The sequence below is a fragment of the Conger conger genome, chromosome 14, assembly GCF_963514075.1.
Source record: "Conger conger chromosome 14, fConCon1.1, whole genome shotgun sequence".
Classification (NCBI taxonomy): Eukaryota; Metazoa; Chordata; class Actinopteri; order Anguilliformes; family Congridae; genus Conger; species Conger conger.
Window position 1 is genome coordinate 36,215,528 of NC_083773.1, and position 26,000 is coordinate 36,241,527.

The 26,000-nt window shown below is 41.2% G+C and overlaps 1 protein-coding gene across 1 annotated transcript in view; it reads left to right on the top strand.

The window, feature by feature from the left end:
- Positions 1–7,455: 7,455 nt before the first annotated feature.
- Positions 7,456–26,000, top strand: part of chd6 (chromodomain helicase DNA binding protein 6) — a 70,846-nt gene continuing 52,301 nt past the window's right edge. Inside the window, exons 1-2 of the mRNA XM_061219510.1 lie at positions 7,456–7,541; positions 22,924–22,979. Of these exons, the coding sequence (XP_061075494.1) occupies positions 22,953–22,979 (27 nt within the window). The 5' untranslated portion in view covers positions 7,456–7,541; positions 22,924–22,952. The remainder of the gene's footprint in view (positions 7,542–22,923; positions 22,980–26,000) is intronic.

The following is a 26,000-nucleotide window of genomic DNA, read 5'->3' on the forward strand; positions in this document are numbered from 1 at the left end:
CCACAGTGTCGAAGGCAGCAGAGAGATCTAGAAGAATGAGGACAGAGGAGAGGGAGGCTGCTCGTGCGGCATGGAGTGACTCACCGACGGAGAGGAGCGCAGTCTCTGTCGAGTGGCCCGATCTGAAGCCAGACTGATGGGGGTCTAGCAGTTAGAAAAGAAAGAAGAAAGTTGAGTAGAAGCGGCTCGTTCAATAGTTTTAGAAAGGAAAGGAAGAAGAGAGAACTACCGGGCGGTAGTTCTGGATGATGGAGGGATCCAGAGTAGGCTTTTTTAGCAGCAGAGTGATGTGGGCCCTCTTGGAGGATGCCGGAAAACAGCCAGAAGACAGGGAGGAGTTGACAAGGGAGGTGACAAATGGGAGAACGTCAGGTGTGATAGTTTGGAGAAGAGAAGAGAGGATAGGGTCAAGGGCACAGGTTGTACGGCGGTGGCAGAGCAGGAGTTGAGAAACATCAGAGTCTGTAAGGGGGGAGAAAGTGGAAAAGGAAGGGATGGGCCTAGAGGGGGGGAAGGGCACAGTGAGGGGGGCGGTGGTTGTAAAGGATCTGCGGATGACTGTGACCTTCTCATCGAAGAAATCAGCAAAGTCATCAGCAGCGAAGGAGGACTGAAGAGGAGGAGGAGGCGGTGCATTGAGGAGAAAATAGAGAAAAGTTTCCGGGGGTTAGAACCAGAGTTCTGAATTTGTGTTTGATGACCCCATCCCAGAAATTAAGCACTTTAATTTATTCTTCTTCAGTCGAGACTTTTCCTGGTTTATCTTCATTAAACAGGACTTTTCCTGGTTTATCTTCATCAGACAGGACTTTTCCTGGTTTATCTTCATTAGACAGGACTTTTCCTGGTTTATCTTCATTAGACAGGACTTTTCCTGGTTCATCTTCATTCTGGTATGAGGGGTGACTTCCATCCCGATGCCACAAAGCAGCACCCCAGATAATTATTTCTTGTCCCTGTGCATTTTTCATAGCCCTTGTCCATTACCTGTTTCCCTGCACTTGCACCTGTTCTTCATTTCAGTTAATTGGTCAGTGTATTTATACCCACCTGTTTTTTCTGTTCTTTGCCAGATTGTTATGTGTCTCAACCTAACTCTCCACCTAACTTTTTTCAGCCTGCCTTTTTCGTGTACCGACCCGGTTTGTGTACCCCGACTTCTTTTGGATCTGCCTTTTGTTTAGTTTCTGAACTTCCTGTTATCGGACTTTGCTTGGCCGTTTGGTTTAAAATTTTGTAAACTGTGGACTGTGTTTTGTACTGTTGTCTGTTTGGACTGTTTTCACGTGTTTGGACATTTGCCTGTATCAACGAATACAAACTTTGTTATCTGAATTGTTCCTGATTGCCGGTATCCGGCCTTTGCCTGTTTGTACCACAAACGGTTCAATAAAAACACCTGCTTTGCCAAGTTCTGGGTTGCGATTCATTCTACAGTCATCGTAGAAACAGCCCAAAACTTGCTATCCTTCTGGGTTTCAGAGTTCTCATGGGGACTAACAAATCTCCCTGTAGTACCGCTAGAACCCCCAAACATAGACTTGGATTCAATCAACATTTTGCCATTAATTTTGGCTTACAATTAAATTCAAACCAGCATGTCCATCCATCCATCCATTATCTGAACCCGCTTATCCTGATCAGGGTCGCAGGGGGGCTGGAGCCTATCCCAGCATACATTGGGCGAAAGGCAGGAATACACCCTGGACAGGTCGCCAGTCTATCACAGGGCACACACACCATTCACTCACACACTCATACCTACGGGCAATTTAGACTCTCCAATCAGCCTAACGTGCATGTCTTTGGACTGTGGGAGGAAACCGGAGTACCCGGAGGAAACCCACGCAGACACGGGGAGAACATGCAAACTCCGCACAGAGAGGCCCTGGCCGACGGGGATTCGAACCCAGGACCTCCTTGCTGTGAGGCGGCAGTGCTACCCACTGCACCATCCGTGCCGCCTCAAACCAGCATGTGCATCACATAATTTGGCCAATTCAGAACTAAGACCAGAATTTGTTGAGAAGATTCTAAACTTTTTGCTAAACCACCAAGTTTTGCATCATTTAACCAATTGGCTTCTCATATCTCTGTCAATGTTGCCAGTAACGTACCTGTCTCTGTTTAAAGTGAGATCGCATTTTTGCTTATTGTAGGACTCAGTGTTCCAATCAGCCTGACTACCAGCACAACAACAGTGTGTCATGTGACTCCCGCATGCTTATTACGGGATGCTATTCCTCAGTAGAATGTTAATCACAGGATGAGAGGCATGCCAGTGGATTCAATAAAATACAAAAATAATATATAACTTTGTTGTTTTCAGGATTGAGAAACAAAACTCAAAGTCAGAATCTCTGCTGAATAACATACAGTAGCCTTCACTTTCCTTGGTTCTTTATATGTGATATTATTCAAAGATGATGAAGGCATGATAAAGAATTAATGTAAGCAATTTTCTTGTTTTCCCCATCAACCCACAATGTGCAAAAATAACTTCAAATACACTACACTAAAAGATATTATGTAATTAAAACCAAACCGTCAGCATTCCTTTAATTAAGAATTAATGTATAAGAATAAAATAAAATGCCCTCCGCTTTAAACTTTTGATGAATATATTTATTGCAGCTTATTTGTTTGCTGTTCCATGTATGCACTGGGTTGTAGGGTTTGTGTTTTTGTACTACACAGATCATTTCCCAATGGATGTAATAAAGCATTCAATTATTCCAGAAGTTCTTTAGGGTTGCCGCCAGGGCTGTGTCAAAGTGTCCCTGAGCAAGACACCTAACCCCTGGTCCTGACGAGCTGGTTGGTGCCTTGCATGGCAGCCAAACGCCGTTGGTGTGTGAGTGTGTGTATGAATGAGTGAACAAGAAGCATCAATTGTACAGCGCTTTGGATAAAGGCGCTATATAAATGGCAACTATTTACCATAAATCTGTAGTTGGTTTGGATTCCTAGGAGTGGTTCGCTATAGTTCCCTTGAGCAAGGTACTTCCGGCTATATAAAATAATGTAAGATGTGTAAATTAGTCTGGATTAGTGTGCTGGGAAAATGCCTAAAATATACTGTAAAAATAGGGAAAGGGATTCATTATCTTGTTTTTTTCCCCACCTGTTTTCCTAGACTGCACATGTCATGTACAAGTGGAGTCGGAGGAAGACATAAAGGTTGCAGGTTTCATTCACTGCTGTCGTACCCTTAAGCAACTTACTTTACCAAAATTGCTTTAGTATGAAGAGTATCCAACTTTATGTACCACAGTCTTGGGTAATTAAAATACTTCTCTAAGCTTGTCTGGTGCATTTGAAGCTATACTCCACACCTTGTGCAAACCTTCTGGTCCTCTTGATTGCCTTAATTGCACCAGGCAAGATCAGTCGAGCACAGAAATATATTTTAATCCAAAACAACAATGTATTTGACCCAGGTCTAAATTGCACTCTACCATACCCAGAAGAACATGAACACTTCATCTATTTCAATAGCCATTCCCCGTCTCATGAAAAATACTTTTGGGGAGGCTGCATATTATGACTATATCCCTAAACTCTGGAACAGCCTACCGATAGATTTGAGAGAATCTGAAACAGTACAGTAATTTAACAAGACCTATTTCTGTGGTTTTGCCTGTTAGTAGTAGTTTTTGTTGTTGTTTGTTGTTTTTCCCGTTTATTTTATTCTCCTTCATCATTATTTTTGCTGTGCTTATCTTTTATAAACCACATTGTATTGCACATGCTTGTGAGGATTGTTTGGAAGATGTGGTACAGATACTACCCATTATTCTTTTAAACAGTCATAGCAACAGTGTGCATGTGATTTCATGCAGGCAAAGAAGCTTGAGTGACATAGATAATTCTGGATATGAACTTGACCCCTGGCAGACTGAAAGTGACGATTATGCAATGGAAGAATAATAGCTTAATAGTTTAAAGGAAGGATAACCGGCCATGCTGTTAATGGCAGATTTGAGGTGGAGGCCCAAGGAATATTAGATAGAACCCATTTCACATCACATGGTCCCCTCCCTTTACTAATGATACTGTAAATGTTTTGGATACCCAACATGTCTTTTCAGAGTACACTGTATGTTGTACATATGCAGTACTACCTCTGAGATGCTACACTTAGTGAGCACTTTATTAGCTAGGCCTGTACACCAGCTTGTACACCAATGCACATATTTAATTGGCCAATCATCTGGCAGCAACTAAATAAATAAAAGCATGGCCAATGGTTCAGCTGTTTTTCAGAGCAAATGTCAGAATGGGGAAGAAATATAATCTAAGTGACTTGAATGATTATTGGTGCCAGACAGGGTGGTTTGAGTGTCTCAGAAACTGCTGATTTCCTGGGATTTTTAAGCACATCAGTCTCAAGAGTTTGCAATGGTGTGAAAACAAAAAAAAAAACATCCATTGAGCAGTTCTGAGGGCAAAAATGCATTTTTAATGAGAAAGGTCAGAGGAGAAGGGCCAGACTGGTCAAAGCAGACAGAAAGGTGACAGTAATGCAAATAACAACACATTGCAACATTCAGAACAGTATCTCTGAACACACAATGCATCAAACCTCTAAGTCGATAGGCTACAGCAGCAGAAGACCAATAAGTCAAAAAAATAAGTTGAATAAATACATAATGAAGTGCTGAGTGAGTGTATATCATGAAGGGTTGCCAACATTCTCTTGCTTGATCACAGGACACAACAGACTGATGCCGATTTAATATTGCTTATTCCTTTTTTATAACATTGCCATTATTGCTCTATCGATTTTGCAGCATAATAGATAGAAATGGCAAAGTTATTCACCAAACTGCAATTTACAGGACAAAGGGCATCCCGGTTGAAACAAACAATTCATTTTGATAATATTGAATTTGTTGACAACACTAATATTGTCACCTCCAAGCCAGCAACCGCGCAGTTTAAATGCATCAGTAGTTTTGCCAGCGTTTGGATCATAAGAGCACAGAAAAAAGTAAGTCACAAAAAAGAAAAGAAAGTCAGCAATGGCTCCCTTAGCAGTGCTTCCTGTTTGGTAACAGCACCATAAATATTCCATATCACTCTATTTGGCAACAGTTCCATAGACATTCAATATCACTCTATTTGGTAACAGCACCATAGACATTCCATATCACTCTATTTGGTAACAGCACCATAGATATTCCATATCACTCGATTTGGCAATGCCACCATAAATATTTGTATCACTCTGTCAGCAACTTCATAGCCATTTACTGCCATATTATGCTGGTGATCTAGGCATTGTCTGCCTTTGTAACATTACCTGCTGCAATTGTAACGAGCCCCATTCCCAGTAATAAACCAAACACAAAATGTACCCTGTGTGGTGCAGTTAAGCTATCTGTTTTGTCTAATCCCATTACTTTATTGTACACTGCCTCTAAGGCACAGAATCGAAGGTTGATTTTAGTTGAATAAACTCTCTACCAGGTGCACTGATGGAGATACAGAAAACAGCAATATATCAAGCGGATTGAAATCACACTTCACGTATCTTCCACAAAAAGGTAAATAGCGGCTTTGTTTAGTGCAATGTGAATGTGTGAGGGCCTTTGTGAGTGCCACATGTCTCTGACAGTGCTTAGCAAAGTTTATCTGTTAGCATGGAGCAAGGATCAGCAACGTGTGGTCAAGGGCCGAGAACTGCTGGTTTTCCACCCTTCCTTTACCTCGGAGTCAGGTGTGAAGACGGTCTGGCCAGTCAGTAGCACAAATTACCTGGGATAAAAGAAAACCAGGGCTGGATTTGGATTTGAGGGCCAGTTCTGAAAAGTGTACCTGGTTGCGGGTATACCCAGTGGAGGGCTCTATTACCCCGCAGAAGGGTGACAGGTCCCCCTGAAGTTACTCCTGATTGGCAATCTACCCTGAAGGACAACAAGATCTTCTCAGGTCGTACAAGTACAATGGCCCCAATGAGGGATGAGGCTTCTAAGCTATATGACACAAGACACAGGAGTACAGGGATGTCTGTTACTAGGGTGGTAATCCACTGGTTAATTAAATTAGCCATGTTGGTTATGCTCACACAACTTATTTGCATTAATGCATACACAGACACGTAGGCCACTGGCAAGTATCGTATATAAATATTCATTCAGCTATAATGAGTACACTACACTTCATTAGGTGTCATAGATTTTGGGGTCATTTTCAGTTTGTATTCTGGTTCAACTGCATCCTGCTGTGTCCTCCTTTTTGGCAGTTACGGAAGTGGCCATCCTATCTTTTACTGTCACCACTGGAGAAGAAAAAAGACTGATAAGTTCACTTGACCTTGGTCTTTAGCTCAACAGCCTACTCTGGCCATGGCTTGACATCTGGAAGCAGATCAGCCCTGGTCACCGCAGTGGCCTACTGTTAAACAGAGAGGCTTGCACTGCTTGCGGCCATATGTGGCAACTACGTGTTTATTTAAAGTACAGTAATACAACATGGAGTCCATTGCACATACATCTGTTTAATGTGTGTAGGAAAAACAGATGGCCAGTTAAACATATGCACCATACCAGGACGAGTACACACCCTTCAGTTCTCTCTGTATGCTTAGTTACCACTCATCTCCAAAACAGTCATTAAGCTTTCTTAAACCAAACGTTCCATAGCCAGCTCAATTCAGATCATTCATAAATGGGAGAATAAGACATATGAAGAGAAAGAAAGAATTTAAGTTAAAAGGGTAACAATATGAAATTAAAGATCTTGTTGAATGTTATGTTATTTCTTTGGCCAGTTGGTCGCGTTCAGAACTGGAAAGCTAACCTGTGAAGGCAGACTGTCATTTCACATTAGCGTTTATATGGAAAGCCAGTTGCTCGTGCTTTATAAAACCATACAACGGGGGAAACCGTCCTAACAGGTCACTGAATGCAAGGCAACTTCACGCGCGTCTACTGCCTCGTCGCAGAGAAGGTAGATCTCGCCAGCGAGTTTTCCCCGCACTTTGTTTAATGCAGGATATTTAACATCCGGGAAACGAAACATGAGCAAAGACGTGGAATGTTGGCCTTTTTTTCTTAAACGTTGTAATGATGGAGTAAAAAGCACCATGATTGGTGGATGCATGGAACATGAAATATAAAACCACTGGAGACCTAGCGCTGGGTCCAGTAATACGGTGAATACGGCTTAATAAATGCACCCTTTGGCGAAAAAATACGCATTTTAAACACGGAAAGTCGGTTATTTAATATAGTTTAATAATCTGCATGTTACTAAAGACGACCAATCATAAAATCGCTCACATCAATGCAAATAACTAAAAGTGCACAATGGTGCTTGCAATAAGTCGCTCTCAGACAAACGTAGAACGGCACTCCTTGTTTGACAGCTGGTCGACCAATGGCGGTATTCATCGACCCAGATGCGCTACGTTTCAGCCAATGGAAAATAGAATAATGCGGGTCCAATTAAGGTTAGGCTGTTGTTGCAGGCTTCCAGTGCTAAACTTCACCAAATAATAGCTGTTTGTATTTTGGCTGCTGCAGTAGCCATTTTAGGTAAGTAGATCTTTTAACTTTTATTTATTATTGTGTGTTGTACCGATGCCCCCTGCATGGTAAAGCTGCGGTTCCCTAGCATTGAACTCCGTGCATCCCCCATGAATGAACTCCACGGCTCTTGTGCTTTACAAGGATTAAGAAATTGCACGGAGTTTTTTTTATTCCGTCTCCCACCCCCTCTAATTTTTTATGCATTTTTCTTAACTGTCATGGCGTTTTTTGTGTCCTTGGGAATAAATGCGGTGTAGCGATGGGTTAGCTAACTGATGCCCGATCCGGTGAGTGTGGCTCCGGTAGGTGAGGTCGTATTGTGGGGTAGCGGCGATGTCCCTGTGAGGAGTTTTAAGGGGGTGTTAACACGTGTAAGGACTCGAATATGTAACATCATTGCAGTGACATTATAGTTAGCAAGCTGGCTAGCTAGCCAGCTAGCTAGTATAAATAGGGCACATTGCTGTCGATGTGGTTAGTGGGATTTTGTGGAGGTAGCCAGTTAGCTGCCTTGTGAGCTGTGTAGATAATCCGAAAATAGAGCATCATTGATATCCCAACTCCAATTAAGTACGTTTAGAAGGTAGCTGGTTAGCGGGAATCAAGACGAATCCCCACCTTTCTTTTCCATAGCCTGTTACTATAAAAGGAAATGATGCCTGCAGGTATAGCATTTTCAGTGTTTTGTAGCTAACGTAAGCCATGCACAACCTCGTAGTAGCAACAACATGCGCCTCTCTAACAAAGGCTACGGCTAAGCAGGTAACCCTCTACCTTACCTAGCTACGTGGTTACCTGGACAGTAGCTGTTGCTTGTATAAATGGATCAGTAACTTGGTGTGCCCAATCTACCGTGTGAATTTATCATAGTTATGACAGCAGTAGTTATAGTAATTGTCATACTAATAGCATTTTCTGAAAATGCTAGCTATATCTTTCCGGTTAAAAATGACTTGCATTTAAATAAACTAGCTACATGGCTTAGATGACGTTGTAATAATATATTTTTAGCTTGTGTTAGTAACTCCGTCATGATCAAGCTATAGGTTATGGGATTTCTATAGCTGGATATCCAACTAACCGTAAAATATTTGTTTCGATTAGCTGGCACTACAATTCATTTAAAAAAGTTTCTGAAAAGTCATCTGGATTAAAGGAAAGTCCCATCGCTGCTGTAACGTCTAGAATTATGACTGAAGATACAAGGAAAAGTTGCACTTATCCTGACTCTTCTGATGGACATAGTTTTGTTTCACTAGTCCACCTGACGACCTTTGGAAGGCCACCTGCGCTGGCCTTGCGAACTCTACATACATTTATGGTTACCTTAACTTCGTTCAGACCTACATGACATGCCTACTGGATGTAACAATGCAGAAGTTTGGAGAAATATGCAATGAATGAATAGACTACCTTAAATTATTTATTTTTTAATTTGTACGCATTAATACTTTTATTCCTCTTTACTCATTTATATTGGTCTTCTATTATTACTTGGGTGATTGTTAAATGCCTTTAATAAGTGCACATGAATTGACAAAATATCTGATTTTACCAAATTTTTCTGTGGTGAGTCGTGTTTTAAAAGGCTATGTTGGTAGCTGGTAGATTGAAATTTCTTGTCTAAATTAAGTTTACACATGACAGAACATCTGTCACAGCAGTGAATCATCATTAAATACCATGGTACACATTTTTTTCTGTAGCTGACAGAAAAACTGACCTAGTAGGCCTGTTAGGGTAGGAAAGTGGATTGTGTTAGATTTTTGTTACAGAATAAATTATTGGGCAACTATCTCAAACTTTGATGGTGACTAGCCATCAAAACTATTTGGTAACCACTGGTTGGTTCTTTTATATAAATTTGTATGGTTATAAATTGTTAAACTGATCCCTGTATGTTGTCCCTTTTGCACTGCAGAAAGTGTGTGTGTGTGTGTGTGTGTGTGTGTGTGTGTGTGTGTGTGTGTGTGTGTTGGGGGGAGGGGGGGTTTGTGAACTGAGTACAAATGTGATTTCTTGATCACCTGAAAGCCTGATATTTCCCAGCTGATCCTTTTTGCAGTGTTGAACTTGGATCTTTGACCTCTGCATTCTCACAGTTGATCACATGACAATGAGGGATGTCGTAGGATTAGCAAAAACAAGCCTAAAAAGTGTGTTTTGACAGAGGCTGCCTTTTATCTGACCTGTTCAGGAGTTAAACCAAAAAGCCAGCAATGTGAATACACTGTAAATAAACTACCCTAAGTGCAGGGTTTAGTCTAAAATTGGCAGTTAGAGTTGCCATGGCGAACAGCGCAAATCCACAAATCTGAGTTTGCGGCCTGTATTAGTGAAGCAGGTGCTAGCCCTGTTACCTGCACTGCACTGGTGCGGTCGAGTTCTACCTGTCCTACACGGCAAAAACGTAACAACATGAAGTTTTGGGGCTGTATGAAAATGTATATTTTTATACTGAACAAACCAGTCTTATCCATTGCATGCTGGATGATAATATTATTATTATTATTATTATTATTATTATTATTTTTCACACTCTTCAATGTATTCTGTGGTTATTCTGTAGATTAGCAGGGGCTTATCATCTTGAAAGACGCCCCTCTCTGTGGGAATTAAATGCTTTAATATTGTGTGAAGATGGTAACTGTACCATTAAGCAGAAATTACCGTCAATCTTGCCTTCTGAGGGTGAGCACAACCAAACCATGCCAGGAAAATGCGCCCTGCACCATTACATAACCACCACAACACTTGTGTTGATGTTTTTTTTTTTTTTTCTTTGGGTGCATATGTTTTTTTAGAGGCAGAGGTGGTAGTGAGCAAATTTACCTCATATTTTTAATAATGTGAATTTGGCTATACGTTTGACCAGTGACCAGTAATTATCAAATGATGAGTGTACTGTTTTTACACCAGCTCCTCCTCAAAAGCTCAAAAACCAGTTTGTAGGGCCATATCTGCAACGTTGAAAACATTAAACTGATAGCATGCATTTTAGGAAGGAACTGATGCATCTGATCATGCATACAGCTGCTGAAGCTTTGCATTCTTCTTTGGTAGCGCCTTTCCTGGTGTGCTGTGTGACTACGATAGCGCTACGCAGCATCACAGTGGTGCCGCCGCATCGCTTTTGCTCATAAGGTTTGTTGTGTGGAGGCGGCCCACAATTCAATCAAGTTGGCCACCTATGAGTTCTCCATGCAGGAGAAAAGCCTGCTAAAATTAATCGTACATTATTAATCCTGTTCACGATTTTGGCTTCCACTATTAATGAAAAGTGATCGCCTGCGATATCGCCGCCCTTTTCTGCTGTAAAAAAAAAATTAATAAAATAAAATAATTAGAAATGTATTATCTATTTTTATTTTTTCATTTTTTAGCAAAAAAAAAAAAAAAAGGAAGCTAAGGTGTTTTGTAGGGGTGAACAGAATCTGTGTTGATAGCTGAAGGGGTAAACAGTGAAAGCGTTTGGGAGTCCCTGCTGCATTAAGCTGATTTTTGGCTGAACCACTGCCTGCTTTTTGGATTTCAACAGAGAAAATGAGAAAATGGAGTCTTGTGTAAAAAGGTGTAATGGAATGTCAATGGCATCATTGCGACTGAAATGGCTCCACGCATCCAGGGTGTGGGGTGTTGCTCGTCCGAAACCCTGCAGTGTGCGCCCGTTTTCATATAGGCATACTATGCAGGAGTTTTACCTTGAAAATGGTATAAACCATATTGAGGCATATCTATGATGATTGCTCTGTCAAGGTGTCATTTTAAAATACGTTTGAGACGTTGTTCCTAGGCATGGCACTTTTTTCTGCGTGGGGAGAGTTGGGTGTGGTGTGGGATCAGAATTTAGCGGAGGTGAATAAGCCCACATACAGCAAAGCGAAAAAGGCAAGCCCACAGGGCTCGTTCAAGAAGTAGAGTTAACCTTGGAATTTCTTTTCCTCGGTGGCAACAGCTAAAGTTTCACAATGGGATAAAAAGTGATGTGAGTTTAATATTTATATTCATGTGTTTTTTTTGTTGGGCCTCGAAGTAAAATTTTTTTCTAGCTATCTAGTGACCCACCGTTTTGTTTTGAGTTCTGCTTGCCCATCAAGATGTAGGGACTAACGTCACTGTTTATTGTTTATCTTGGTAATTCACCTGCATTTATCAGGGTGAACCCATCTCTATGGGTGAACTAAATTTGACACCGCACGCATCCTATCTAGCGATTAGCTCAGTATGATTGTGTTTCCGTCTCTACATTCCAGTTCTAAATTAAATGTTATGAATAGCTAAATACTAAACACAAAATAACTTTAAACTGTAAAGATCATTATTACACTGCATAGGGCTAAAAAAAATATTTTCAATCTATCTTTGTTTACCACAACTCTTCACTTGACATTTTCAGTGCTCAAGCTTGTTTCTTGTCCTCAATAGTATGGGCAGGGTTGAGGAGGAGACTTCTTTGATTGTAAACACAGGGCCACAAGGTCTAAAATCCTGTATATTATGCCGAAAAGCAGAACACCCATTCTTGTAAACTATTGTAATGATTACTTGCTCATCAAAAACTAGTAATCATTGGAATTTCTTTCCATGTTAATGTTAATGCCATTTCTCAGGGAATGTTTTCAGGGATTTGCCCTCTTCAGTCGCATTGTCACAGATAGCTATGCATGCCATGAAGAATAAAAGTAGCATAAACAGCGGTATAAAATAAACTAAAAATGGCTGATCATAGAGTTGCATCAATAGGCTTCTAATTGGCAAAATGTAGACACATGCCCACTGAAACTAACCATTTGGTAGATAAGGTAGAATTCAGACCACGCAAATAGTAATGTGCCAAACTGGCATTGTGTTAGCAATTTTAAGGAAAAAAATATGAAAGAACTTAAACACCCGTGTTGAAGAACCTTAAATGAACACCGCACTGGGCCAAGATTGAGAACGACTGGATTATGTCTTTTTAAAAACTATAGGATGACTATGTGAACCTTAATGTTGTGTAGTAGGGCAATTCCACAGTAATGCCAACCTGAGCATGAAAAATAAACATGCCATTTACTTACTTTAAGTACTTACTAAATACTTACTTCCCAATTAAACTTATTTTGTGCCAAATGGTTGATTGTGACCATTTTGAAATCTGATGAAATGCATAAAAATGCTGAAATTTATTTGAAATCAACGCTATTTGGCAGCCATCTTGAAAACAATCTAATTTCTGATGGTTTTCTCAATGTCAAAACTGACATTCAGAAGCATTTCAGATGACGACAAGTGTGTTATGATAAAATTTGAATGGGAAGTAGATCGCCAAACAATGTGCATTTCAGACATGTCACGTCCATAACGCTGGTGTCATCCATAACGCTGGTGTCTCTTAATAAGAATCAAGATGAAGATATATTTTCCAATGTGCTGTTTTTATGTGCAGTCACACCATTATGTTGATATCACACTTTCTGCTTTAGATTTTAAAATTCAGAGTTTTTAGGAAGTGTGTAGTCTCCTCAAAATACCTGTCTTTTTGCATCACAGCCGCAATGCAAGTTATTTGTCACATTTTCTTCTGGCTTAACGATACACAAATAAGTTTGGGGATAAGTTAGGGATGTGACGACAAATCTGTTTTTGTAAATGTTTACCATCGTGTAACCGATGCTACTTGTGATAGGGGCCATAGCTTATTTATGGAAAAAAAACTGTACTGACAAAATTTAATTGCATTTTCAAACTTTATTTTGGCCATCCATTTAAATGTCAACATTGTAAGTTTGATAATAGCCTAATTGGCAAATTAAATATTAATATTTACATTGACATCTTGTTCACAGATGTCTGGAAATCTGTAGTTAATTCTGTGTAGGCTATGTCCAGGCATGCTGGTCGATTGCATCATTTTTCATAATGCATCAGTTAAAATGATAAAATTAATTCATGTTTTCATCCCACTTCCTATGGCTTCTACCAGACAGATGTGAACCTGATTGGCATTAAATGTGTCCAATCTGCTGCTGTTACAGACAGGGTTGTGCACTCAACATTCCCTGGTCACGTAAATGTGCGTACTAATATGATAACATGGCGGTGACCCGATAAATCTGGTCTATTTTAAGCAGGGAATCCGATGGAAAATGATGTAAATCTAAAAATTGGATTTTATCCCAATACCGTAGGTGACTGGTCTTATGAATGTACTTTTATGCCAGTACAGGTTTATATACAATTTGGTTTATATTTGTAACCGTACATTTTGCCAGTGCATTTCATTTGAACTTGATACTGATAGAGCTCACTCGACTGTTTCTCTAAGCGTGGTTTTTTTATTTTATTTTAACACGCTCTGATTTTGTCCTAAAAAAATAATCATGTTTTAAATTGTCATTTCCCAGTACAGAACTACATTTTGCTATGTATAATTTTATATGCCCGCTATCCATCCAGTTCTGTATTATTTTGGGGGGAAAAAAGTTTATTTTTGTAACTAACTGTTGCTGAACCTCTGGGTTTTGTTCAATCTGCAAATGTAACAATTTGCTAATACTTTCCCTATAAAGGTCATTTATCAATGAGAACAACCGTCCAACAATCATCCAGTCCGCTTCCCGTAACTCCTTGCTCTGGGCAGATGTACTATTTATTAAAACCCCTGTATAATATTATAAATATAAATAATTTTTATGTTTTATATACATTATTATAATAATGATTATATACATTATTAACTGTTTAGGTTTTTCAATGAATGTTCTATGCTAATTTGATCATCTTAAATGGGCAGATGGATTGCCCCTTCATCAGAGCTGTCATTCGTTGCACTTCAAGGTGTTGCTTGGTGGACTCTGAATGAATAGACCTATGCTCTGGACTCCGCTTCCCATAAGCCCCTGCACGGAGAGTTCAGTGGCCTTTTTTGAACGCGCTCTGGCTTTATGTTGAACAGAGCCAGCTTCCGTATCATGAAAGTACATTTTTGTTCTTACTCCCTTAATCATGGTTTTTTTTTTTTTTTTTCTGCATTTTAAATGGACATGTGGCAGGCCCCTTGTTAGCATTTTCATTTGCATGAAACTGGTCTCTGAAATTGTACGACTTGTCTATGTGTTTCGGTAGGAAAATGCAGCTAGCTTCCCAGGAATATCCTGTAGACCCAACGTAACGTAATGCAGTGGAAAAGACCTGAAAGATGGCCTTCTCTCCATCTGTCCTCCAGAAAAGTGAAACTAAAGCAGGATTATCTCATTTTCCAGTACTCCTTTTCCAGGTTTTGCCTGAGTTTGCTTGTGAATTAATTTAAACCTGGGCCCTGGGTCTCAATTGTTTTTTGGGCCGCAGTGGCATTCAGCAGCTGTGGTAGGCCTTAGAAACAACGGATGTTTCAATCAGTGATTTAAATTAAGCGCTGAAACGCCTAAAACCAACAGACACGGTGCCCTCTGGGATTGAAGTGTGTGAAGAAAGCCAGTGATTGTCAGCAAGCAAGCATGGGTTTATGGTGTTCTCTTATTTACTGGCGACTTTTCCTTCTCTCCAGAGGAATGGCTTTAGAACCCAGCAGCCTTAGTAAGCATAGCTGGTTTGACCTGGGTCAAATACGCAATTGTTTTAGATTCAAATACTTCTCTTCGAGTTTGTCTGGTGCGCAGAAAAGTAGCCTATTTGAATCCAAATTATTTGACTCCGTTCAGATACCTGCTGAACTTGAACTTGCAACTGATTAGGACCACGTATACGTCTGCACTACAACACTCCTGAAAATGTATGTGTGCTAACTGGGGAGAAATCATTTAGGAGCATATCTAATTGGTATGCATTAATTTGCTCCCATATTTTTCAATTTTTGCTCCTTGGTGAAAAATGTTTGTGCAGAGCCCTGGCGCAAAAAAAGGAAAATGCACACCCTTGTTTAGTGAGGTGCAGACCCTGTAATCTTGAAAGCAAAACTTTTAAGAGTAAGGTCACACGCTCTTCCAATGCAGTGCAGAGCCTTGGTCCAAAGTTGAGTTTCATACTCAAAAATAAATACAATAATAATCAAATACTGTGAGAATGTCAGTGTATAATTATGTTACAATTGCATACATGGGATAACAGCTGTAGGTTGAGTGTATTTAGCTAATTGCCTAAGTAGCCTAGCCTATGATTTCAGTATTACACAGATTACTTGGCCCTCTGCCAGGTTGAGCATGCCATTCAAATCCACAGTAGGCTACAGCCCTGCAAGTCTCTGTCATGCAAAAGACAGCCTGGAACATTTATCGGAAAATCTGGTATTTAATTTGTTTGGTGTAAGTAGCAATACCGCTTCAGGGTTTCTGGCAACCTGCAATTAAGGGGCCACAATCAGGCAAACATTAAATAAACTGAGGCTAACTGGCCTCACAAAACATAAAAAAATGTTACGGCATTGGGCCCCGTATTCACAAGAATGGGCATGGCATGTATTTACAGTGTCACGTTTTTAATGTGGCAGCTGTCCGTTGTGGTTATGTTCTGCTCTATGGCGTTGTAACGGTGCGTTCTTACCGATTCTGGCGCATTCTGTTAATTTTTTATGACGGATGCAGTCTGCCGAGTGTGGTGGTACATTCTTCAGTTCTGTATTTGCATAGGATATACGCAAATTTATCCATCCCGCATAGCTCGCCTGCCTCATGAAACTTGGATCAAACTGACAAACTAGGCGTGGTAGAGGGTATAGGACTCATGATTCAGCAACTGTATTGCCTATTGCCCGCCTCAAGTGTTTTCAGAAACATATTTTAGTGGACTGTTTATGTGAAATAAGAGAAAGTTTTATGAACTGGCTGCCATGTTCCAGTTTTAAAAGCAAGCCTAACCAAGGACCGCAGTGCGTCTTATCTAGTCAGGTGCCAGCGGTTTTCCATGGTAGGCTGCTTCCGTTGTTTGTATTGATCCCATAGAGCAGGGGTCATCAAATAATGCTCCTTGCCTCGAAGGCTGAGGAGTGCTGGTTTTCCATCCTCCCTTTACCTGGGAGTCAGGTGGGAAGACAGTCTGGCCAATTAGTAGCACTAATTATTCAGTTAATTTCCCGGGAGAAAAGAAAACCAGGGCTGGATTTGGATTCATAGGCCAGATTTGATGACTTCCGTGCTATATGATCTCTTGCACAAAACAAAAAGTTGAATGAATACAAATCAAACAAAAAAAAGCGAAGCAAGTCATGTGTGCACCTGTATACCTTCTTGTTAACCTGAGCTAATTTGGTGAGGTGAGAGGTTTAAAAACAGTTTGCACGTTTGTTGTCCGAGCCTATGTGAAAAAAAAAAAAAAAAAAAAAAAAACCTCATTCAGGGCAATTGTCAGCCTCCATGAAGGCTTATAGGCGTGTTGAGGCTTCAGAAGTTTGCCACGTCCACTGCTTCCTTGTCTTCTGACCCCAGGGCTTTGGGTTGGAGGAGGGTGTCTTTGAGCGTGGCAGTCTCTTCTCCAGGTAAGCGGGGGCTTCCCGTGAGGTAGCGATCAGCTTCCTCCACACCCAGTCTGCCAGGTTTCCACGGTTCACGGGAATCCCCCTGATGTCTCAGCTCCTCCTTTCCTGGTGACAGACAGCCGGCAACTTCGCTGTCGTTCGCTTTCCAGGCTCTTTTCTGCAAGCGTGAGGAATCCACGTTTGCTCGCCTTCTTTTTAAAAAAATTTTATATAGTCGTGGTTCCCGTAACACCTGCGGCGGTTATGTTGATTTATTAATTTTTTTTCTTTTCACGAGCTGGCGAAGAATATCTCACCAGTGGGGCCTCTTCAAGTTGGCTAAGATTCCTTAATCCATATGGAGGGATGAGGCGAAGAAGAACAACCTCCAAGGATCTGTTATTCCTTGTTGCACACCATCTTTTCCTGTTTTTTTTTTTTTGGTCCCTTTACTGATGGTGTACCCTGTTTGTTCTGCGTTAAAATGGTTCCAGTGCCCTGTCGTTCGGTCCTGAGGCCTCTCACCGATAAGGCTTTCGACACCGAAGTTGTCACACCTCACCACACGGTGTTTCTTCATTTGGATGGAAATTTAGGAATTGCACCTTTTGAGTTACCCAGTGGAAGCAGTGTCCATTAGGGATGTGACAAATAAAAAATAAAAATTTATCCCAATTTGTAATTTGTTATCCTTCTAACCGATACTGCGTATGGCTGCTTATGACCGTATCTTATTCACGAGAAGAAAAAGAAGAAAAATGGAGTACTGACGATTGTCATTGCATTTCCAAACTATTTTGGGCCATCTTAAATAGTTCCATTTAAATGTCAACTTTGTAAGTCAGACACTAACCTAATAAATACAGCAGTCTGTAGTTAAATCCCTGTAGTTTACATCCAAGCATGCTGGTTAATCGCATGCCATTTTTTAAAAAGCTAAATTATAATTCTGCCTGACAGACTTGATTGGCGTGAAATGTGTACATCTGCTGCTGGTGACAACTAAATTTTGTGTGCAGGATTGTTCACTAAAATGTTGTGGTCATGCAATATTTGCTTGATATAATATGGTAACACTGGGTCTATTTTACCACAGGCGACTAGTCTAATGATTTAACTTTTATGTCAATTGTCTCTAGACAATTTGATATTTTTATGTAAAAGTAAACTTTGCCAATGCATTTTGTCCAATGAGGTATTGCTTTAGATATGGCATAGTGGAAAGCTACATTCAGTTTGCCGGTAGTTTAAATTTGCAGATCCTCTGTGAACCTTAAGAAATGCTATACAATAAGCCATACGTGAACCACAGCTACATATTTTATACACAAAGAAATGTTTTGATAATGCTGTAGCATTCAATTCCCTGAGGTGTTCAAATTCATAAACCCCTGAAATGGCCAAAGATAGAACATGCTTGTGAATTGCTAGTTTACAATGTCAAGTGCCTGGCAGGAATGTTTCTTTCAATTGTCCGACCAATTTGTGCGTTTTGTTACTGGTGGTGAACGCACATTTATTTTAAGCTGAGTTTAGCGTTTCAGCTTCCGAAAAAAAGAATCAGTTAGCAATTCGGTTAACCTTTTTAAAAAAAGTTTAACCTTGAGTTTAAACTTTCACATCCCTAGTTTCCATCCAGTCCACCTGGCTCATCTTTCAGCTGCTTGTATAGTATAAACAGGATTATATGATATACAATATACAGCATACAATAGAATATAAAGCATATGTGTGTCTGGAAACATGTGGACATCTACATACAAACTGAGAACTTACTTGTACCTGCCATATTTCTGTTTTTATGTGTAGGCCTAAAAAATATTTTTTGTTTAAATCAACTAATTTACCAGTACCTCCCACATTGTTGTTTTATAGTATAAATGCAGTTTTGGAATGAACAGGTTGACCGTGATATTGCTCCTTTGTCGGACCACTTTATTGTATGAATGTATATAATAAGTTTTACAATGCGATTTTCGGCCTTGATGTCCTCATGAGTTTCATTTTGGCTGTACTTCTGGTTTCAACCAGAGGCCAAACATTAAAAGTGTAAGGCAGTTCCTTCCTCCCCAGAATTGAAGTACACAAAGTATTATGACCAATGTGCCTTTGCACAGGATGTAATGTCACAGTGTAGCTGTAATGTTACATCTTGCTCAGAATTAACCCCCCCCCCCCCCCCCCCCAAGGTTTCCAGCAGGAAATACCCAATTCCAGACATGCTGACTTGTGACGGTTGATAGCTTTCGTGAATGAATGTGCAGTGTTGTCAACTCCTGTTGATTGCACAGTAAAGACAGACATAAAGAAACTAGGCAGTTGGATAGAGTATATATGGCTAAACTCAGTTACCAGGCCAGGGGTGAGGGAAAACTCTGATTCATAGACTATACTGGGAGGTGGTTGAGTGAAGCACTGCCATTTCATCTCTGATCGAAAAGTAGTGAATTCTCATTTTCAGTTTAGTGCAGTGTCAAACGTACGAACGGCCGACTGCGGACACCCGGTCCCTATTCCTGTCCCTCTCTCCGTATTCAGATTCCATAAAGGCTGGGATAAAAACGGACTGCTGCCACCTTAAGAATATCGTCAAAGAGCGACATATAAAACCCATAGTGATCGTGTCCTTCTCCAGTTGCCATGCTGTTGCCATGGCTGGTTTTAAAAAAAAAAAAGTCTGTGAGGCCCTGTAGCAGTGCATATGCATACAGTGATTACCACTTCTTGGCATCCGCTGGGTTATAATTGCATCCTATTAGCCGCGTTGCAGCGTCCCTGGGTTGCAAATGTCAAGACGGGATTCAAGGTTTTCTCCACCTTATTTAAAGATGTTGGGATGGCTGCCATGCCATGGCAGGTGACTGGATGACTGGATGTCGCTCACCATCTGGCTGAAGGCTTTTGTTGTCCACGGTTAATGGAGCGGAGGACTTCTCTGGGTTGGACTTTTGGGGGAAGTCCAACCTGGAGAGATTCTGGGGAGTTCCTAATGAGCAGCTGTCCAAGGAGAGGACAGGCCGTCGAGGTTTAGCCTCTTCGTCGAGGTTCTCTCTGTGCCTTGAAGGTTTTTGACGCCAACGCCAACACTGTTCTTTGTGTTTGTGGCCACATTGAAACGCTGCTGAACCGTTGTGACATAAGGAGTCTTCAGTTTCGGGTGGTGCCGGTCAGGTACATTGACTACTTTCAGTCATCTCTCGACAGTTTCACGAGGTGTTCTCTGAATTTTGGCCTTGAATGTTAAGTGTTGCCTCTTGACATGGTCTGATAAGACTAGTTGACTCCTAAGTGAATTTGAACAATGGTCAGATGCTGCCTTGTGGGAATTGTGGCAAATGTAGTTGCTTTGGGGTTGTGCGTCCATTAGCCGGTTGTCTTGGACAGTGTGCTGTGAGAAGCGATATGAAGCATCTTATCAGTATTACCGTGGTCAGTGACCTTGTCCCACAAGGCATGATCACACCTGTCGGAATGGCCCAGAATAATCGACCTGTCTGTTGCCGGGTTCAGTTTTCTCAGTTTAGGTGCTGCCCGAAGAGTCATCGCCCTTCAAATGGCAGACTAGAAAGTCCCTCCTTGACCCTTGCAAAGTAACTGTCCATCTGTGAAGGGGGAGTCATCCGTGTAAGACCGAGCTGAGACTACTGGCCGAAGAGAAACGAGGCCATATATTTTGAAAAACCGCATTTATGGGAAAGAGATGTTATGTTAAGTGAAAATGCGGCTTAAAAAAATGTTTCCCTTCCCCTCTTCCATTGTTTTCATACTGCTAAAGGCCCACATGCATCAGTGTTCTCTTCCTGGTTTTAGTACCTAAAACGCCCACGCCCGAAAAGAGCAGTGATGTACGTAGGTCTTTTGAAAAGTCCCTAACCCTCCCCGCAGAGCCCAATTCCCTCCTGTAGTCAGCTCTCTGTGTTAACATTTAGCAACGTCATCGGATAATTATGCAAAAACATATGTCATGTCACGTGGGAAAAGCTCCAGGGTCAAAAGCTGTGAGCCCATGGGTGTGAGTCCATTTTTTTTTGTGTTACACATTGAAAGTGAGAGACAGTTAGCTGTCACAGGCTACTCCAGTCATACAACAGTGTGAGTTTCTCAATGACTCACCCGCTGACCCAAAACCAAGCAAAGCCGGCTTCCCTCTTCTGTCTCTACCTTCAGCTTTTGCATTTCTGCATTGCTGGGCTGTAACTGTAATCGTTTTCCTGTGGTCTAAAGAGGAGATACAGGCCGTGCAAAATGAATTTGGTCTATAGTTTGAAATGTACCAGGGTAATATGTTTATTCTGTCAACATTGTTTGTCTGCCCTTCAGCTCTTCTGCACAACACTATCTGCAGGAAGATTGTTTTTCTCTTCTTGAGATAGTTGTGTAATTGGTCCTAGTTGTGTAATTAGTTTTTCATGGTTGTGAAATGAATGCTGAACTCAGAGAGTGACTACTGGGACATCTAGAGGATAACTGCTGAATTTCAGCTTGACTGCCCAGATGTTAACATATTTCTCCTGCATTTGGCATGATGCATCTATCGATGTAAGGAGTCTTGACAAGGACCATGAAAAGTCCTGCTATGATGTCAGATATGACTCTTAAATATACATATGACATCGATAACGGCACACAAAGTTTGGACACTTATTTAGCAATCTCACAATGGTCTTATATTGTCACTGCCTCCAATGATTGAGGCCTAGCTCAATCCTAAGGCCTAACCTGATGCAAAAGGAATCATCTGACCTCCAGTATCTAATTACTGTTGCTGGTTGTGAGAAAAAGAACAACAAAAAATTACGGTTGCGTTTTGAAGTTGAAATTGCGAGTTGAAATTGCTGACATTGGCATGATGTTTTTGTTTTGGTTTTCTTCAATATTGTGATCACAAATATTTATGATGATTATGCTTTGATTTTGCAATTCAAGAAGATTTATCGAACGTTAAGATTCAAATCAATAAAAGACGCCTTCACTGAACTTTCGGATCGCTTTAAGGCAGTTGAATAAATTTGCTTTGTTGCTTTGCAGCGCTGACACTGACTCTAAAGCACTCTTAGCACAGCATTTGCTTCTGACCATCACTTCATTTGCTGTGTCAGTTGTGGATCCACCTTTGCTTCCCCAAGTGTTTTTTCCCTCCATATTGAGGATTGAGGAGTGTGAAACTGATATAATAACAATAACGACAACAATAATAAGTTATAATATTAGAATCACTTGTCAGCATGCTTTTTGCATGGTGCTCCAAGCACTTTAAACCTGTAAAAGTATCGATAAAGACATAAAACCGAATAATGACAATAAACGCTGTAAAACCCGTAAAATGGTTGCGTAAGGTTGAATGCCGTAAGACACAGAAACCCTGATAAAATCTGGCAGGTCATTCCATAGAATTGGAGCCCCTGCCGCAAATATCTTGTTCTCTCTTGTTTTAGAAATGGTGCCTGGGACAGCCAGGAGATCTTTTGCTAAGGAGCTGGGGGAGTTTGGAGAGGGGTGATTAACTTGTTCCCATGTTGTGCTTTTCTCGGTTGTTGGCAAAACAGTCAGACAGGATACTGTCCCTTTACTTAATAGAGCTTCCGCTGTACGAAACCACATCCTCGCCTTTGTAGAAAACACAGTGCCTGTTAATTATTGTCATTTAGCAAATGGTTACTGTTGAGCTTACTGCTATGTTGCGTTCGAATAAACCGCTATCTTGGTATCTCTGAAATGTCGCTTCTTTTACATAGGTTTGCCTACTTTCACTTCATGACCATTACTCGTGGGGGGTGGGAGGGGGGCTCAGGATGCCTACAAGGTCCCTGACTGACGCGGGCCCTCAGAGGATCTTTTGCTGTAATCTTGGTGCTGTAATTGTGCTGGGATGGGGTGGCCTCGCAGCCATTGATCATCAAACTCAAGATATTGTTTTGCTGATGACTGAATTATTTTTTTCCTGTTTTGTTTCTTTAGATGCAACAATTAGCAAGGACTAGAAAAACATGAAAATACAAAAGAAAGAAAAGCAGGTTGGTATCCGGTTTTTTTTAAATTCATTTTTATTTGTATTTTTTTCAAATGTACTTGTCTGTGTGATGGATGTACTGAACCCAAATTATTCACACCCTTCAGGAAGGCGAGAAAAAAAACAGCATAAAATACAACAGTACAAGTGTTGGGCAATATTTTAGCTCTGAAAGACGTAGAACATATTCTAGTTTCGTTTTGATTCAATGGGATGAACCAAAATATTATTTTTTTGCAAATGAATGTATTCAAATAATTGGAGTCACAAATAGTCACACCCCTTCTAACCATATAGGCTAACTTACCATTCCTCTATATAGGTTAACTTTACCTTTCCTCCATGTAGACTAACTTTACCATTTTTCCGTATAGGCTAACTTTTATAATTCCTCTGTATAGGCTCACTTTACCATTCCTCTATATAGGCTAACTTTACCATTCCTCCATATAGGCTTACTTTACCATTCCTCCATATAGGCTTACTTTACCATTCCTCCATATAGGCTAACTTTACCATTCCTCCATATAGGCATACTTTACCATTCCTCCATATAGGCATACTTTACCATTCCTCTATATAGGCTAACTTTACCATTCCTCCATAGAGGCTAACTTTATCTTTCCTCCATAGAGGCTAACTTTACCATTCCTCCATATAGGCATACTTTACCATTCCTCCATATAGGCTAGACTCTTTCAACATCCTTTTGATCCTGCAGTCTGTCCTTGGGGACTGCACTGTTCAATTCAAAGAAAATTTTAGATGAGCTCAAGTCTGTAGGCTGAGAGAGCTACAGTAAAATAGTAAATGGTGAATTCGGGTTCAAAAGAAATGATTGATTTTGTGATGTTTGAGCATTGGCCTATTGGAACGATCCATTTGCAGTCACGTTTGAGCTTCGTTGTGGGGGAGAGGACAGATTTTTGATGCTTGCTAGAGTTAATTCATTGTAACTAGGTTGCGAGGACCTATAGATACATAATAACCCTATGACATCAAAGAACCTCCTCCATCATATTTCACTGTAGGTATTCTTTTCAAAGTAAGCGTCCTCCTTCTGGTGCCACACCGCTGGTTTGTGTGTGCCCACAAAGCTCAGTTTTGGTCTGATTTGACCAAAACACCTGGTTCTCATCGAAGTTCCAGTGACGTTTACCAGATATATGGTAGACTTGGAGACTCGGTGGCATCCTTGGGACAGAACTGTGGCCCATTCATTTTTATCTTCATCCGGAACCACTGTATGGGGGGGGAGATGCACTTGCACCTTCTGCCAAACAGGTCTGCAACTGTTCCAGTACTTTCCATTACATTACAGTGCGGTTATTTACCTGACGCTTTTATTGAAAGGGACTTACAGTTGATTAGGCTAAGCAGGGGTCAACCCCGAGCATTGTGGGGTTAAGGGGCTTGCTGAAGGTCCTAATAGCGACTTGAACCACCAACCTTCCAGGTTCCTTTCAAGCATGTTAGCCAACTTCTCCATCTTTTTATTAAGCCATTGTATTATTATAAGACTGTAGTCTGGCCTTTATCTAACTATTGGCTGTATTATCGTGTGAGTGTGGCCTGGTCTTCGTGAGTTCATCTGTGAAAACGTGTCATTGTCCATCACCTACCCTTGCCCAAGGAAAAATGCAAACTCAAACCGTATGACGCTTAAGCAGCCAGAAAGAAACAAACCTGGCGGAAATCACGTGACTTATTTTGGTTGCCCTCAGACGACTTTGATGTTAAAAATGGTTCATAACATAAAATGTTGTTTTATTAGCTTGATATTTTTCCACTTTGTGTTTTTTATATGGTTTTTAGTAGCACCTCTTTAGATGAAGTGGTCTTTGAAGTGTTCAGAATAGCAGTATTCTGGAGGAGCGGCTGGTGAAACTCTGAGTTGTGTGCCCAGTTTGGCCTCTCTTTTGAATAGAGGCTGCTTTGTGCAGGAGGACATAAGCTGTACTTGAGAACCAGGCCTGTCTCTGAATGCCCTAAAGTTGCATCCTCCTTTCTTTAATCTGATACACGGAGGTAGCTCAGAAAGCTTGCGTACTCTGTGCTTCAGATGGGTGAAATATTGAGTGAAGGTCCCGTACAGGTCCCTGATCTTTTAACATTTTTACAGCTTTGTTAAGCCCGGAACTTTGCAGACTGAATCCTGTAAATAAAGCCATGAACTGATTCTTGTGACTGAATCCCAAAAATACAGCCATGAACTGATTCTGCAGACTGAATCCTGTAAATATAGCCACGGACCAATTCTGCAGACTGAATCCTGTAAATTAAGCCATGAGCTGATTCTGCAGACTGAATCGCATAAATAAAGCCATAAACCAAATCTGCAGACTGAATCCTATTAATAAAGCCTCCAACCAAATCTGCAGACTGAATCCCGTGAATAAAGCCACGAACCGATTCTGCAGACTGAATCCCGTGAATAAAGCCACAAACTGATTCTGCAGACTGAATCCCATAATTAAAGCCTCTGACCAAATCTGCAGCCTGAATCCTGTAAATAAGGCCATGAGTTGAGTCTGCAGATTCACTGATTCCTGTATGATGAAGTAGGAAGAGTGGTAGTGCATTTTTGCCAGTGACAGCAGGCCGTGGCTTTGTGAGCATGTATGTGTGTGTGTTTCTGTGTTTCTGTCCGTGTGTTTCTGTGTGTGCGTAGTGGTCTGCCAGTGTCCTCCCCATTATCACACAGCAGGCTAAACCCACGGGGTGTCTCCACAGCTGCCATTTTGGCTCTTCCCGGTCCCTCCCGGCAGCGGTGTGCTTTTCCAGGGGAGAAGTGTGTGGTCGAGCGTGCAGTCTGATGAGCCCTGGGCTGGGAGCTCTGGGCTGGGGGCTCTGCTCTGGGCTGGGGGCTCTGCTCTGGGCTGGGCCGGGGGCTCTGCTCTGGCCTGGGGGCTCTGCTCTGGGCTGGGGGCTCTGCTCTGGGCTGGGGGCTCTGCTCTGGGCTGGGGGCTCTGCTCTGGGCTGGGGGCTCTGCTCTGCTCTGGGCTGGGCTGGGGGCTCTGCTCTG